The sequence below is a fragment of the Centropristis striata genome, chromosome 7 (assembly GCF_030273125.1).
Source record: "Centropristis striata isolate RG_2023a ecotype Rhode Island chromosome 7, C.striata_1.0, whole genome shotgun sequence".
Lineage (NCBI taxonomy): Eukaryota > Metazoa > Chordata > Actinopteri > Perciformes > Serranidae > Centropristis > Centropristis striata.
The window spans coordinates 2630455-2647628 of record NC_081523.1 but is presented as its reverse complement, the minus strand read 5'-3'; the positions used below and the strand labels follow the sequence as shown (position 1 = coordinate 2647628).

Below are 17174 nucleotides of genomic sequence, written 5' to 3'. Positions count from 1 at the left end.
TTTACTTGCAGTTAAAAAAAATAGTTTGTGTTGATATTTTTGTTCTCAAATCTAGTTTTTTTGACTGATATAATAAAGGCACAAAAGTAAATCAGAATATCAAAGTTTATCTTCCTAAATAATGCTCATAAAAAATGTGAAATCATGTTTGTTTGAAGTTGTTTCAGTCAGACTTGAGGTCTCCTGTAAGGTTCATATTGGGGTCAAAGCAAAGATTAGGTCTTAAACAGCTTTTTTTAGGTTATGGTTTGAAAAAAATGACAAGAAAAGGTCCAATTTGACTCACCATGGTAGAGTGCATGCCACATATATTAGAGGCTGAGTCCTTCTCTTAAATAAAGGCAAAAAAAGAAAAAGTGGCAAGCTGACCCAGTGTAAGCTGATGAGAATTGTAAACTGTTCTGAAAATGAAACTTCATCCAGTTTCTATACTTCAAAAGAAAGCTATAAGAATATAAACCATACAGCTTTATTGCTTTGCTGTTTTTCAATTAATGGATTAATCATTTTGTTTTCAAAATGTTAAAATAGCCCATTTAAGGTCCAAACCTGAAGATACTGAGATTACTATTATGTAAGACAAAAAAGCAAGAAATCTTCAGAATTGACAACAAGGGAATTTTGGGGTATTTTTGCTTCATAAATGACTAAATCTAAAAATGTATCAAAATAGACACCACAAAAGTGTTCTTAAGATAAAACTTAAGAAAATCCTTGAGAAAAAAAAAAAGATGTTCCTAAGAATGTTCTTAAATGCTGTTCACCATTTTTTCTTAAGAACTGTCGTATGTCTTAGAAACTTCTTAGTTTCTCACTCAGGAAGTTCTTAGATTTTTATCTTTAGATCCCTCGCATGACAAACGTTTTTATCCGTATATGTTCATAGTGATTAATGAAGTAATATCAAATACAACAGCTGCCTCTGTGATTTCCTAAGAGTACATTGTAGTTTAATCTAGGAATAAACCTACATGTCACACAGACTGAAGGACATTTACATTATATGTCAACTGGCAAAATAAGCTTTATGTGATACATTCACAAAAAAACTACTCTGACCAACTTCAATGAACAAAACTTGTTATCACATAGTCTAGGGCTAAACTAAATATTAAAGAAATCGAATAAATGTCATACAAATTTGTTCAAGTAAATATACGCTGAGGGCTTCAATTAAAGTTGCTAAGAAATATGAGAAGAAATCTAAGAACTTTGTTTTCAAGAATCTCATTTGTTCTCAAGTTCTCTCAGGGAAAAACTTAAGAAGAAAGTTAAGAAAAAAACTAAAGAAAAGATTAGAAATCCTTCCTGAAAACCAAATCTTCTTCAATTTTGTCTTAAGAGCAAAGTTAAGAAAAAAGTGGCACTTAAGAAGCATTTTTTTTTCTTAAGAATGCTTTGTGAATCTGACCCCAGTTCTCTCCTAACAGACTTCCTCTGTCTCTCTGTGTCTCCTCAGTGAGGTCCGAGCGTTGTGTCACCACATCGCCACGGAGCCGGGCCAGCTGAGCTTCAACAAGGGGGACGTCCTGCAGGTCCTGAACAAGGCCGATCCAGACTGGCTGCTGTGCTCCCTGGGCTCCACCCGGGGCCTGGTCCCCATCATCTACGTCACCCTCAACAGCATGGAGGAGAGCCTGGACGCTGCTGGACTCACACACTGCTGAGCCACACGCCCACACACACATATATATATATATATACACATATATATTTATATATAAATGTATATATATACACATATATAAATACATATGTATATATATAGGAGGAACTCGTGTGAGATGAGGGAACTCCTGCCACACTCCTACTGAAACACAAACCTGAACTTTGGGATGATTCCTGAAAAAAAACCTTGTAGAAACATGATGAAGATGATGAAGATGTAGAGGTGCAAAGGGAGCATGCAGGCTAAACTCACTAATCTCTTTGGAGGGTTCACCAGACGAGTCTGCATGCAAACATCCACCAAACCAAAAGACCAGACCAGAACCCAAAGACTCTCCGACTCGCTTCTCTGCCGGCGTGAAGCCGCGCTGCTAGCTGCTAGCTGCTAGCTGCTAGCTTAGCCACGCCACTGTCCACTCTCTATAACACACACGCAACCAAACCACGAGGGTATCAGCGTCTCACTCCGATAGATAACACGCCGCGCTGCACTCTGCTGTACAGTCTAGACGTTGACCCCTCTGTGCCACTCTGAGGGCCCCCGGCCCCCCGCGGGGCCCTTCATGTCCTCCTGCTTACTTGGTGCCAATTGATCTTTTAAATCCCTGTAGAAGCCAGTGAACCCTTGCTTATTCTGGTAAGATTTAAGGTGGTTGATGTAAAAGTGAAAATGTTTTGATCTACGTCTGCTCCACATGCAGAGATTCAACATATTATTATTATTATTATTACTATTAGGAAAGTATAAAACCACAGTTTGTCTAGATGGCTGTTTAACAGAAAAGAAGGCAAAAGGACGAGTCTAAATCTGTTTCCATTCTCCATCTGTTTTATTTAATATCTGCTCATTAAAGCCGGTTTATAGAGAGGAAATGATGGACGGACCGACGGGATAAATGGCCTTTTTTTCCTCCTTTTCCTCACAAGGAGACTCCCTAAAAACTTTCTATTTGACCTGGATCAGTGTGATTCTGCAGCACCATGACCATGAGTTTGTTTGTTGGCTATAAACCTACAAACATGTAAATTGTTATTCTACCTTGATGCAAAGTACAGACCCCCAATAATCTGAGTAGATTTTTGTTGTTGGGCATGATTTAGTCCGTCTAAATGTCAATATATTTTACCAATATTTAGTTTTTCATATGCTTGCAGCTGCAGCAAATATGAGTTAACTTTGTGTCTTTATCATGCAAACACAGAAAGAAAAACTATCGACACTGAAACCAAAAGATGTTTCAATGCAAGTTAGATTTGTGATTTAACATTTATTACTGCAAATCCAAAACTTTTGTTTGCAAATCTAAACGTTTTTCTTGGTGCTGAGCAGAATCGTTCAGGCTGAAAGATGTAAAACTCGTCTCTGTTGTAACAGCTTGGTCACATCACTGCTGCTTCTCTCCTCCATGACGCCAAAACTCACTCTCGACGTCTCTTACATCTTCGCTCCAGCACAGGATTCAGCAGCAAGCAAAACCTTTAGATTTGCAACAAAACCTTTAGATTTGCAACAAAAACTTTGGATTTGACACAAAAAGTTTTGAATTTGCAACAAAAACTTTTAGATTTGCAACACAGACCTAAAAACTTCCAAAAGTTTTTGTTGCAAATCCAGACAAAACTTTTGGATTTGCAGGTAAAACTTAGATTTGCAACAAAAGTTTCAGCAGCAAGCAGAATCTTTGGATTTGCAACACAAACTTAAAAACTTCCAAAAGTTCTAGTTGCAAATTCAAAAGTTTTTGTTGCAAATCCAAGTTTTTGTTGCAGATTCAAAAGTTTTTGTTGCAAATTCTGATTCTGATTTTGAATCTGCAACAAAAACTTTTGGATTTGCAACAAAAACTTAAAAACATCCAAAAGTTCTGGTTACAAATCCAAAAGTTTTTGTTGCAAATTCTAAAGTTTTTGTTTCAAATCCAGCAAAAACTACTATGAGAAAGTTTTTGGGGAGTCCTCCGTCACAGCTGGGGTAAATCAACATTATTTAAGTGCATGTAACCTTAAAAAAACAATCTATTTTCCCTCCACTTGTGTTTCCTGCTCCTCGGTCCCCCCTCTTTAAAGTCTTTAAAGACACGTCCGGCTCCTGATTAGGACACGATGTAACGTTGAGACGTAACGTTGAGACGTAACGTTGAGACGTAACGTTGAGACGTAACATTGAGACGTTGTAGCGTTGAGACGTTGTAGCGTTGAGACGTTGTAGCGTTGAGACGTAGCGTTGAGACGTAACGTTGAGACGTAACGTTGAGATGTAACGTTGAGACGTAATGTTGAGACGTAATGTTGAGACGTTGTAGCGTTGAGACGTTGTAGCGTTGAGACGTAACGTTGAGACGTTGTAGCGTTGAGACGTTGTAGCGTTGAGACGTTGTAGCGTTGAGACGTAACGTTGAGACGTTGTAGCGTTGAGACGTAACGTTGAGACGATGTAACGTTGAGACGTTGTAGCGTTGAGACGTTGTAGCGTTGAGACGTTGTAGCGTTGAGACGATGTAACGTTGAAACGTTGTAGCGTTGAGACGATGTAACGTTGAGACGCTGTAGCGTTGAGACGTAGCGTTGAGACGTTGTAGCGTTGAGACGTTGTAGCGTTGAGACGATGTAACGTTGAGACGTTGTAGCGTTGAGACGTTGTAGCGTTGAGACGTAACGTTGAGACGTTGTAGCATTGAGACATAACGTTGAGACGTAACATTGAGACGTTGTAGCGTTGAGACGTTGTAGCGTTGAGACGTTGTAACGTTGAGACGATGTAACATTGAGACGTTGTAGCGTTGAGACGATGTAACGTTGAGACGTTGTAGCGTTGAGACGATGTAACGTTGAGACGTTGTAGCGTTGAGACGTTGTAGCGTTGAGACGTTGTAGCGTTGTAGCGTGTAGCGAGCGGCTGCAGGCTGAGCTGCTGAGCTGCGGTGAATCTCCTGGTACAAAGTGTAAAAGTGTAAATGCTTCTATATGACTTCCACATGTGGTGAGTTGTTATTTATTTATCGAGCAGAGGGAAGCATCTGAAACTAAGGAAGGATGTCCAATGAAAGCAACGTGTGGAGGCCTTTTTATTGAATGTGTCGGGGTTATTGCTGATTATGAAGCATTTCTAGAGGACTAGATGATTATTATCTATGCCTTAAAGCAAAGGGAGACTCTGATGTTATATTTTATATAAGCTCCGACTCGTGTCTGACGGGACATTTATGTCTGCAAAGACTCCAGAGATGATATAGAGGAGATGATATTTTTTGACGTTTAAAGGGAAACCCGACACATGTTGTGATGGCGTGAAATAAAATCATAACAGGTGTGAAATAAAATGTGGCCTTAGGTTCAAAATAAAATGACGAAGAACTAAAAATGAACGGCTATATATAGAAAACCTGGATAGATGTTGAGTATAGAGACGCCCAATCCAAATATTTCACATTATTAAGTGTACATTTATTAAATAAATGAATGCTTGTGTAGTTTTTGAAAAACTTACATATAGGACATTATTTTAAATTTCTTCTTTGTGTTGCATTATTGTACAGGTTGTTTTTTTTAATGTATGATAAATAATTTCAGCCTTTATTGAACTGTAAATATATTTAAATCCTTTTAATTATAATTAATTATTTCGGGCCATTAGAGCTTCATGTATGAATGTTATTAATGCATTTTAGGTTAAAAACAGAAAGTCTAAGCTTTAGTTGAAGAGGAAGGTGTGAAGGTGTTTTCGGTGTTGTTTGGGCTCCTCCAGGCAGTTTGCTGTTCATTGACATCCTGCTCAGAATCACACAAACAAACAAACAAACAAACAAACAAACAAGCCCGTGGTAGTGATGAGAGCAGAGCGACTCGAGGCAGAGACTCGCGTCTCGTTTGATTGGCTGAAATGAAATGTTGTGCTTTGAAAGGCTCCACGGAGAGAAAGAAAGAATCCGTCTTTCTTTCTTTCTTTCTCTCTCTGGTTGTTTTTATCTGCTTCCTCTCCGCTGCCTGTAAATACGTCCAGCATCAGTGACACTGCTCCTCTCTCTGTGTCCAGGCTTTATGACGTGTACGTACCACATTATCAAACTACTATGGATGTTAAATAACAAAGTGCTCATGTGATCACAAACTCAAACGGCTCCTGTCTCTTTTTTTCTCCTCAACAGTTTCACTTTTCACCCAAAATCTGTTGATTCTGAATCATACAGATACATCTCAGAAAAATTAGAATATCATGAAAAAGTGAAAAAAAAAACATCACAGCTTTTTGAATGTTATAAATATTTTTTTTCTTCTATTTTGGTGGAAACACAGTGACATAATGAAATAATTACATGTATTATTTACCATACATTTTCATTCTTTGGGTTTCAAAGGCGTTTAAAGACATTTTGATAGCTTTTTTTTTTACTATTTTCTGACCAAGAATATATACAACAGCCAATACATACTCATGAAGTAAATAATATACAGATTCTAAAAAACATAATTCTCATTTGAGACCTTAATTATTATGTTTACAATATAGAAATCAAAATCTTTGTGGTTATGCCAGTATTCTGACTATCATCTGAGACATTGTGATGGCATTTTATACAAAGGCCAAACAAATAATTTATTACTAAAGTAAATAATCTACGGATCTAGAAAATAATTGAGGCCCCAACTTTTATATTCCCTCTCTATATTGTCAAACTTGGCAAAGAAAAACAATGAAAAATAGTTAACTAATACACAGTTGTAGATAAATCCAGATATACAGGTACATCTCAAATAATTAGAATGGGCCCAACTCTTTTGGTAATTTTTTTGTCTTTTTTGTGTCTTTTTATGTATTTCATTAGTTATGTTGTGTCTCTTTTTGTCGTTTTGTGTCTTTCTGGTAATTTAATTTCTCTTTTTTGGTAAATTTGTGTCTTTTTGGTCATTTTGTGTCATTTTTTAGTCTTTTTGGTCATTTTATGTATTTCATTAGTTATGTTGTGTCTCTTTTGGTCATTTTATGTATTTTCTTGGTAACAAAGGACGATAAATCCATTTACAGTCAGTCATTTTATAGATTACAGATACATCTCAAAAAATTAGAATATCATGAAAAAGTTCAATATTTTTTGTCAACCATTTCAGGAAGTGAAACTCATACATTATATAGATTCATTACACACAGAGTGAAATATTTCAAGCCTGTATTTCTTGTAATTTTGATGATTCTGGTTTGGAGATCATGAAAACACAAAACACAGTGAAAATTGGAATATTGTTTTCTGAAGTCAACGCTGTATTAATGCAGTATGGTCATTTTTGTCTCCTTTTGGTAATTTTGTGTCTTTTTTGGTCTATTTGTGTCTTTTTTGGTCATTTTATGTATTTCCTTGGTAACAAAGGACGATAAATCCAATAAGTCATTTTATAGATACATGTACATCTCAAAAAATTAGAATATCGTGAAAAAGTTCAATATTTTATACATTATATAGATTCTTTACACATAGAATGAAATATTTCAAGCCTGTTTTTCTTGTAATTTTGATGATTCTGGCTTAGAGATAATGAAAACACAAAACTCAGTGTGTCAGTATAAAATGAGATGAAGTTTCCCACTATCACTATCTCCTCTGAAAGAAAAAAGATAATTTTATCATAAATTATAAACACTTTCACCAACCAGCAGCCTTTTCTCTGAATTGTTGCTGCATTCCTGAGTTAGATAAATGAAAGAAAAAATGATATCCTGTCATAATAAACTGAACTTCTATTATCAAACATTGTGTGTAATGAGGCTCTTCAGCCACCAGATGGAGCTCAACGACAAGATAAATCTGCTGTCAGGTCACTGAATTGCAATATTTCAGCTCTTTAGCACAGTGAAACCTGAGAACAGAGCAGACACACAGGTATTATAGTATGTTTTCTCTCTCATTTATTTGCTTATTGTTATTTATTTATCGTCTGTAGTGTTGTATCCTGGTACTGTATCCACTCCTCTCAAATCTTTCTGTTTAGAGCCTCACAGAACCATAATAACTTATCAATCACTTGATGTTATGGATTATGAGAACCAATATGTTTAATATTTTTAATGCATTTTGCACATAACTTCATTTTTTAGCTCTAATAATGATTTCAAACCCAAAGACACAAAGCAGTTTAGCTGAGTTTCAACAAAATGTTCATAAAATGATGCACAAACAAGCAGAATATCAGAAATTGGTGTAAAGCTGCAGCCACAAGCACATTCAGGTGTTTTAGTCTTGAATATTAAACTTAATGTTAAAGCATCATGTTGCCTCAATCAGCAGGAACACGGGTTTCATAAAACTCTGCATATATTAAACTTAATACAGTGAGGAAAAGATCCTCTTTCTAACTTATAAGGCTCAGATTTTAGGGGGCTCAAGATAAAATCGGACAAAAGGCTCTTAAAAAAAGCCATGGTGAGTCATTTTACAGTTTAACAGTCAAGGAACATTTCTGAATTCCTTCTAGTAAACTTCTGAATTGACTGAAGGCGGTTAAGAGCGGACATACTAAACTACAGATCTCAGTTTACTGATGTTTCTAAGATGGAAAAAGCAAGATCTGGTCAACTGTTTTATGTGTTTGTCAAACAATGTAGACTGATCAAAAAACACCCCTAAGTTAGTAAGAGAGGACTTAGAGCAGACAGCAGAAGACAGAGGCCCAAAGGATTGAACGATTGTGGGGGTGACTGTGTCTGGAGCAACAACCAAAACCTCAGTTTTATTGTCATTCAGCTGTAGGAAATTTTCTGCCAACCAATTCCTAATAGCCCTGACACAGTCGAGAAGCCTCGACTCGATGCTTAAAAGCATCACGAGGTTTACAAGAGAAGTGGAGCTGGATCTCATCCGTATATAAATGGTATGCAATATTATGTCTTTTTATGATCTGACCCAGGGGCAGTAGGTATAAGGAAAATAACAGGGGGCCCAGTACTGAGCCCTGCGGGACGCCATATGACCATATGAGGTCAAGTAGAACCAGCACTGAGCAGTTACCTGCATCAGAGGACATTAAAATGTAATTTGAAACTCTCAGGAGAGCCGTTTCAGTGGAGTGAGCATATTTGCCTGTATTTAATTAAAATAATTCATACTATTATCTCGTAAATCCTGCTCTGCAGACGTTTTCAAGCAAAATCCTGTAAAATAAAATGTATAATGACGTCTGTCATCTCCTGCATTACTCATTATCTCCACTTATTCTGTTTCTAGGCTTCATGCTGGAAGTTTGACTCTGTTTACACTCAGAGAAAAAACATCCGTTTGTCTGTCAGATGTTTACTTGTTTATGTTTGGAGTCGTGCACCGAGGACACTTTGAGGCCGGAAGATGAAACTTTCAACTGGGAAATTCCCACTCTCGACTTCAGCTGAAACGCAGCATCACAGATGAATGTTTAGATGCTTTATTAGCAGGTAAACAACCAGCATTTCCTGTCTTTTGATCTTCAGAAAATCTCTCTTTTTAGAGAATCCAGCTGGTTGTTTAAGAACATTATTGGCCTTAGATGAGGAACTTCCTCAACCACAGATCATATTAAAAATAATAGTAATAACTTTATTTATAAAGCACCTTTAAAAACAGTGTTACAGAAGGAAAAAGGCTTGCAGCCGAACAAGAGAAAGACAAAAGAGTAAAATTGATATAAGACAAAGACGCAAAATCATACACTGTAAAAAAAATTATTTTGCTTTTACAGAAAAAAAACTTTCAGCTGTGGTGGTTACCAGAATAATTCTGCAAAAAGTACAGTACAAATATAAATTTTACAGAACAACTTGTACATTTTACTGGTATTCAGTGTACAATAAATAATAACTGGATGTTAATTTACTGCTATTCATTGCACAAGAAGCAAAATCTGCATGTGAATGTTGCATAAATAATTAGTATAAAAGCAGCATCATCCTGTTAAATTAGCAGTAAAGGACGCTATAATCTACAACTTTAAAATGTTTTTGTTTTTTTTAATTAAGACAGTTTAAGGATGTAAAATGTACAAGTTGTTCTGTAAAGATGTCGACATATGTACTGTATTTTTTACGGAAATATTCTGGTAACCACAGCTGCCAGTTTTTTTCCGTAAAAACAACAGGACATTTTTAAAGAGTAGCACAAAACTTTAACTTTTACTGTCATAAACTGTAGGAAACACACAGTTTTGCTGTAAAAATATAACATTTTCATGTAAAATTAATGGAGAAATACCATGATGTGTGAATAAATGACACAATTACCCCTAAAAATAATGAGATTATTCAGTCTAAATTACAGTTTTTGCTGATATTTACATTTAAATTTACAGTAGAAACCCCACTCGCTGTCATTTTTACGGTAAAAACAACGGGATATTTTTACAGTGTAGTGCAGCTATTCTCAACCTTGGGGTCGGGACCCCAATTGGGGTCGCGAGATGATTTCTGGGGGTCACCAAATCATTTTGGAAGTCAGCTCTGTCTCCACTGTGTTAAAGTGTTCATGTGTTTGTCTTTTTGGTCACTTAATGTCTTTTGTGTCTTTTTTTGATCATTTTGTGGTCAATTTGTGTGTTTTTTGGTCCTTTTGTGTCTTTTTTTGATCATTTTGTGGTCAATTTGTGTCTTTTTTGGTCATTTTGTGTCTTTTTTTTAGTCATTTTGTGTCTGTTTTTAGTCATTTTGTGTCGTTTTTTGATGATTTTGTTTCTTTTTTGGGTAATTCTGTGTCTTTTTGGTGATTTTCTTTCTTTTTTGGGTAATTTTGTGTCTTTTTGGTAATTTTGTGTCTTTTTGGTCATTTTGTTTCCTTTTTTGGTCATTTTGTTTCTTTTTTGGGTGATCTGAACTGTGCGTGTGAGATTGTGTTCAGTGAGTGGGGGTCTTGGACAACATGCATGTTAAATTGGGGGTCGCGACTCAAAAAGGTTGAGAACCACTGGTGTAGTGGACAGAAGACTAATAAACAAGTGATAATTATCAGGGGAAAGAAATCTGGATACACAAACACAAATAAATAGGTAGAAACAATATAGACAATAAAAATATGATAGAAACAAGGAGGTCAGAGCGTGCAACATTCAGTTTATGGCCAATATTATATGGAAACATTTTCTGTTTCGACATGACCGCTGACATAATGAAAGTGTTTTCTCAGTTTGGTGTGAAAAGAGTGGAGCGGCTCCTCAGAGCTCTGACCTCGACCCGTCCAACAGGAACATTATGACTTTATCACTCAGCATCATTACAGCCTGTCCGTGTCTGATTGGGAGCAAATCCCTGCAGGAACCAGAAGTCTGGAGGCTCATCAAGCAGCAGATGGTTTCATAAAGAAATGTTCAGCCGTGAGAATTAACACAATAAGACAATACAGTTCCCCGAACCCACCGGAGAATGAAACTAGAGGAGCTGGAAGTCCTTAATCACTGTGGCCTTATTTCACTGCAATATATAAAATATATATAAAATCTATAAGTCCTGCAGCTCTATGGGATCAGCATAATCATGGCTAGAAGTGGGAACAGCTCAAACATGTATTTTGTGCACAATAACACAGTTATAATGACATAAATCATAAAAAAAAAAGAAAAAAATCTGAAAATATGGATCACAATGTCTATTATCAAAACGGTGATGACTGTTGTAATGTGATATTGAAATGTGATTCTAAATAAAGATAAAATGTAAAAAAGAAAAAGAAAAAAAAAAGAAAAATTGCCATTTTAATTTCTCTGGTGTGTCATGAATATTGGGGGAAAAAATTGGGAGTTCCACATGCTATACATATTGAACTATTATGGCTAAAAAAACGACGTACATTTTTTTTTTTAAAGTTGGAAAATTCCTAAAAATGACACAATATTACAAAAAAATACATACAATTAGGGGTGCACCGATTGCAATTTTCTGGCTGATCATCAATCACCAATTTTTAAAAAGCCTGACCCTCCGATTCAGAATTTTTTTATTTTATTGAAAAACAATAAACACAGCAGTATTTTTCTTTAACAAATAAAGGAAATCACAATGTCTGAGGTAGTTAATAAAATATTGAACTTAAAATAAATAGCAACAATTTACAGGACAAACTGACAGAAGAACTGCAACTATAAATAAAGTGTGCTGAGTTTTTGGTTTCGTTATAGTACAACATACAAACAACTAGGGAGGGCATCGATTTTAGAATATTCGAATAGTCATTAAATCATAAAAAATCGAATATTTCATCATATCTGGAAGAAAACAAAGTTGTATTCCTGGTGCCTTCCACACGGGGGCAGCGTAGCATTTGATGATACAGTGTGGCGGGATAGATGCCAAACTGTAGGAGAAGAAACAAACTGTAGAAGAAGAAACAAACAGGGGAGAGGGTTTCCAAGGTGGGACAAGTTAGTTAGCCCCCAGAGCTAACTGTAGCTAACGGCGGCTCTTCTTAACGAGCCGGCCTCCGGCTCATTAGCGGCTCGTTAAAAAGAGTAAGAAGCAGTCCCTGGATTTGTTGCTAAGGGGATCTGAAAAGTTGCTGAATCAAGCAACAAAGTTGGGACCGCTGCTTCGTCATTGGGGGGTTATTATCGAGGTAGATAAGATCGGTTTGACATAAAAGAATCGGCCGATCCCGCAAAATTAAGGAAATCGGTGCCGATCGGCCGGCCGATCGATCGGTGCACTCCTACATATAATTACCAAAAAAGTTGTAAAATTAGCAAATAAGACACAAAATGACCCCAAAAAAGACACAAAATGACCAAAAAAATGTAAAATTACTCTGATAAATTGCCCACAAGTGTCATGAATATTGGAGAAAAAAACATGCTATACATATTGAAGTATTATGGCCAAAAAAACAATGTTAAAATTACTCAAAAAAAGGGTTTAGGAAGCCGGAGGACTGGAGACGGGGACAACGTGCAGACTTTCCTCTAAAAAAAGAAAGAAAGCCACACAGAAAGCGGCCTCTTGCAGCCAACAGAGCAGACATTTGTTCACAGGGAAAGCATCATATTTCTGATCATATTTCTATGCATTCATCTTGCAGAAACACGTCCAAACCCACAATTATCTAACACACAGTTCTGTACTTGCTGTACTTGCTTAATGTTTCATGCATTCGTCACAAGGAACAAGGAAATTCTCTAAGTTTGATTCTCCTGAACAGTGAAGACACATTTTCCATGGAAATTATTCAGATGGGTTGCATAATTTTGGACGAGGCGACAGAGAGCGAGAGGGACGTTAAGCAACATGGGGAAGTTTCTGATGTTTATACCACACACACACACACACACACACACACACACACACACACACACACACCTCCAGATCAGACAGGTGATAAACACAGTCATTTATTCCATCGTATTCAGATTTACCTCTTATCTTTGTGTATATCTTGTCTGGTAATCAGCAGCTTCCTCTAGTGAAGTTGGAATAAACAAGACTTTAGACATTAATTTTGGCACGTTCACTGTAAATAAATGTCTCTGCCAAACACTTACAATGTGAAATATAATCCTTTATTTATCCTGGACATTTACAGGAGGATTTAAAGGTGAATTAAAGGGGATCTGAGCCTTTAAACTTCTCAGATTAACCAGATGAAAAGGTCTGTTGTAGTGACGGGAACACTAAAGTCGAGGAAATCACTCATCTGAAACCCACAGGAACAAAATCTAGAAAACAAAACTGTCAACCTCCTTTTTCTTTAAATTCTCCGAACTGATCCCACAATCCAGCTATTATTAATGTTCTGTCCTGTTGCTGCCTCATCAGAGACACCACATTAACGTCTCGTCTGTTATGTTTGTGAAGGTTTTAAGTTTCTATGAAAGGAGAGTTGTGTAAACTCACAAAAGAGCCACAAAAAGTTCCAACAAACTGGATCGGCTGCATCTTTTATTTCAACTTTACGGTTCAACGAAGGGAGCATCGGCTTCACACACAGGCTCCGATTACTGAGACACTAAAACAGCCACAGAAAGGACAAAAGTTTGAGTTTGAGTCTGCAAAGTGATGAAAGTCTTCAGGAAAATGATCTTTAAACTGACAAAAATATTAATTTATTTATAACAGAAGGTAGAAAGCATTTAGAGTCAAAACCCTGTATAAAAAACAGCCTCTCCTGTCCTCTCCTCTCAGCTCTGTGTCAACAAATCATGGTCAGATATGTCTTTTGGGCAGAATAACACAGTTATAATGACATAAATCATTAAAAAAAAATCTCAATTTCTCTGATTATTTGCCCACAGGTGTCATGAATAAAAATTGGGGGAAAAATTGGGTCTCCATATGCTGCACATATTGAAGTATTATGGCCAAAATCAAAGTAAAATTACAACAAAAAAAAGACACAAAATTACCACACACAAAAAACACAAAATGATTTAAAAAAAACCCAAAATGATTAAAAAAGACACAAAATTACTAAAATGATACAAAATTACCAAAAAGTTGTAGAATTACAGAAAAAATACACAAAATTGCAAAAAAGACACTAAATTACCAAATAAAAGACACAAAATTACAAAAAAGACAAAATTACAACAACAAAAAAACACAAGATGACTAAAAAAGAGTTACCAAAAAATGTTTTCTCCACATTTTGTATATATTGAAGTATTGTCATGTTTGAGTCAAAACTCTGCATAAAAAAACAGCCTCTCCTGTCCTCTCCTCTCAGCTCTGTGTAAACAAATCATGGCTAGAAGTGGGAGCATCTCAGATATGTCTTTTGGGTGGAATAACACAGTTATAATGACATAAATCATAAAAAAAAAAATCTCAATTTCTCTGATTATTTGCCCACAGGTGTCATGAATAAAAATTGGGGAAAAAATTGGGTCTCCATATGCTGCACATATTGAAGTATTATGGCCAAAATCAAAGTAAAATTACCAAAAAAGACACAAAATTACCACACACAAAAAACACAAAATGATTTAAAAAAAAAACACAAAATGATTAAAAAAGACACAAAATTACTAAAATGATACAAAATTACCAAAAAGTTGTAGAATTACAGAAAAAAATACACACAATTGCAAAAAAAGACACTAAATTACCAAATAAAAGAAACAAAATTACAAAAAAAGACACAAATTTATAAAAAGACACAAAATTACAAAAAAGACAAAATTACAAAAAAAAAAAAAAAAAAGACAAGATGACTAAAAAAGAGTTACCAAAAAATGTTTTCTCCACATTTTGTATATATTGAAGTATTGTCATGTTTAAGTCAAAACTCTTCATAAAAAAACAGCCTCTCCTGTCCTCTCCTCTCAGCTCTGTGTCAACAAATCATGGCTAGAAGTGGGAACATCTCAGATATGTCTTTTGGGTGGAATAACACAGTTATAATGACATAAATCATGAAAAAAAAAATCTCAATTTCTCTGATTATTTGCCCACAGGTGTCATGAATAAAAATTGGGGAAAAAAATTGGGTCTCCATATGCTGCACATATTGAAGTATTATGGCCAAAATCAAAGTAAAATAACCAAAAAAGACACAAAATTACCACACACAAAAAACATAAAATGATTAAAAAAAAACACAAAATGATTAAAAAAGACACAAAATTACTAAAATGATACAAAATTACCAAAAAGTTGTAGAATTACAGAAAAAATACACAAAATTGCAAAAAAAGACACTAAATTACCAAATAAAAGACACAAAATTACAAAAAAGACAAAATTACAAAAAAAAACCCACAAGATGACTAAAAAAGAGTTACCAAAAAATGTTTTCTCCACATTTTGTATATATTGAAGTATTGTCATGTTTGAGTCAAAACTCATATTGCACATATTGAAGTATTATGGCCAAAAAGACACAAAATTACCACAAAAAAACCCACACAAAATGATTAAGAAAGACACAAAAATACCAAAAAGATCTAAAATTACCAAAGAAGTTGTAAAATTACAGAAAAAAGACACAAAATTGCAAAAAAAAAGACACAAAATGACCAAATAAAAGATACCAAATCACTTCCAAGGCCCAAAATTAGAAAAATGACACAAAATTACCAAATAAAAGACACAAAATTACAAAAAAACACAAGATGACGAAAAAGAGTTACCAAAAAATGTTTTCTCCACATATTATACATATTGTCAAGTTTCCAGCCTCTCCTGTCCTCTCCTCTCAGCTCTGTGTAAACAACCTGTATAACTTTATTAACAATACAGAATAATCAATAAATATTGATAGTGTGATATCAATAATAATAATGGGATTTATTGGTCCCAAGGTTAATAAATTAGGTTAAATCTAATATATGAAATATATATAAATAAATTGATAATTTCTCCACATTCACCAGCTGCAACATTAAAGTGACAAAACAAATAAATGCATTAATATATAATCCTATCAGACAGTATATATTATTCTGCAAAATGAGCATTTTTACTTTTGGTACTGTTATATTTGAATGATTATAAGAAGGCAGTAGCCAGTGTGTTTTGCTGCACTGCAGCTTTTTTCTTTCACACTAAAAACACACACGTGTCATGAATATTGGAAAAAAAACATTGGGTCTCCACATGCTATACATAATGAACCATTATGGCCAAAAAAATGACATAAAATTACCAAAAAGTTGTAAAATGACCCAAAAAAGGGACATAAAATGACCAAAAAACAAGTAAAATTTCCAAAAAAAAGACACAAAATTACCAAAAATGACACAAAGTTACTAAAAAATGACATGAAATTACCAAAAAAAATGACATAAAATTACCAAAAAATACATAAAATGACCAAAAAGTTGTAAAATTACCCAAAAAAGGGACATAAAATTACCAAAAAACAAGTAAAATTTCCAAAAAAAGACACAAAATTACCAAAAATGACACAAAGTTACCAAAAAAATGACATGAAATTACAAAAAAAAAGCATAAAATAACCCAAAAAGTTACCAAAAACAGATTTACATATTGAAGTATTGTCTGAAGTATTGTCAGGCTTCCAGCCTCTTCTGTCCCTTTATACTTAGTATAGTAAAATGAAGAAAGTCTCTGGTTTTCTTTGTGATCACAGTCTTTTTATTGGTTGTCTGTTGTTTTTTGCAGCAGGCGTACTCATGCATGTCAATGTTTGTAAACAAATAACTGGTCTACGTGGACGTCTGGCCAATCAGATCGCTTGAGAAAAGCCGTTAGATTCATACTAACATCTCCGTTCCTCCAGTAACATTCCCTCTACTTTAAACCCTTTCACTGCCATCTCCATGACCTCTGACCTTTACTTCCTGTCCCAGTGACATCACTCCCACACTAAGCCCCGCCCCTCTCTGGGCCGTTTCCTCTCTCCTCATTCAGCCGGCTCTTTCTTTTTTCCACCATGTGCTCTTTGCTTTCAAGCCACCAGAACCTGAACTTTACCCTCAACCACACCTCTCTACCGACCTGTAAGCAGAATATTTACCTTTATTGTGGTAATAAGTCGTTGATCGCTTCCTGTCTGTCTGCATCGTCTGTATTTATTCACACTTAGCCAGCTTGAAATCCTTTGAAAACAGAT

The 17174-nt window shown here is 35.3% G+C and overlaps 1 protein-coding gene across 4 annotated transcripts in view; it reads left to right on the top strand.

The window, feature by feature from the left end:
* The window catches only part of rusc2 (RUN and SH3 domain containing 2), a 78129-nt gene extending 75564 nt beyond the window's left edge, over positions 1-2565 (top strand). For all 4 annotated transcript variants that reach the window (XM_059336484.1, XM_059336483.1, XM_059336482.1 and 1 more), the window contains one exon: positions 1460-2565. In XM_059336484.1, the coding sequence (XP_059192467.1) occupies positions 1460-1667 (208 nt within the window). In that variant the 3' untranslated portion in view covers positions 1668-2565. The remainder of the gene's footprint in view (positions 1-1459) is intronic.
* Positions 2566-17174: the final 14609 nt, after the last annotated feature.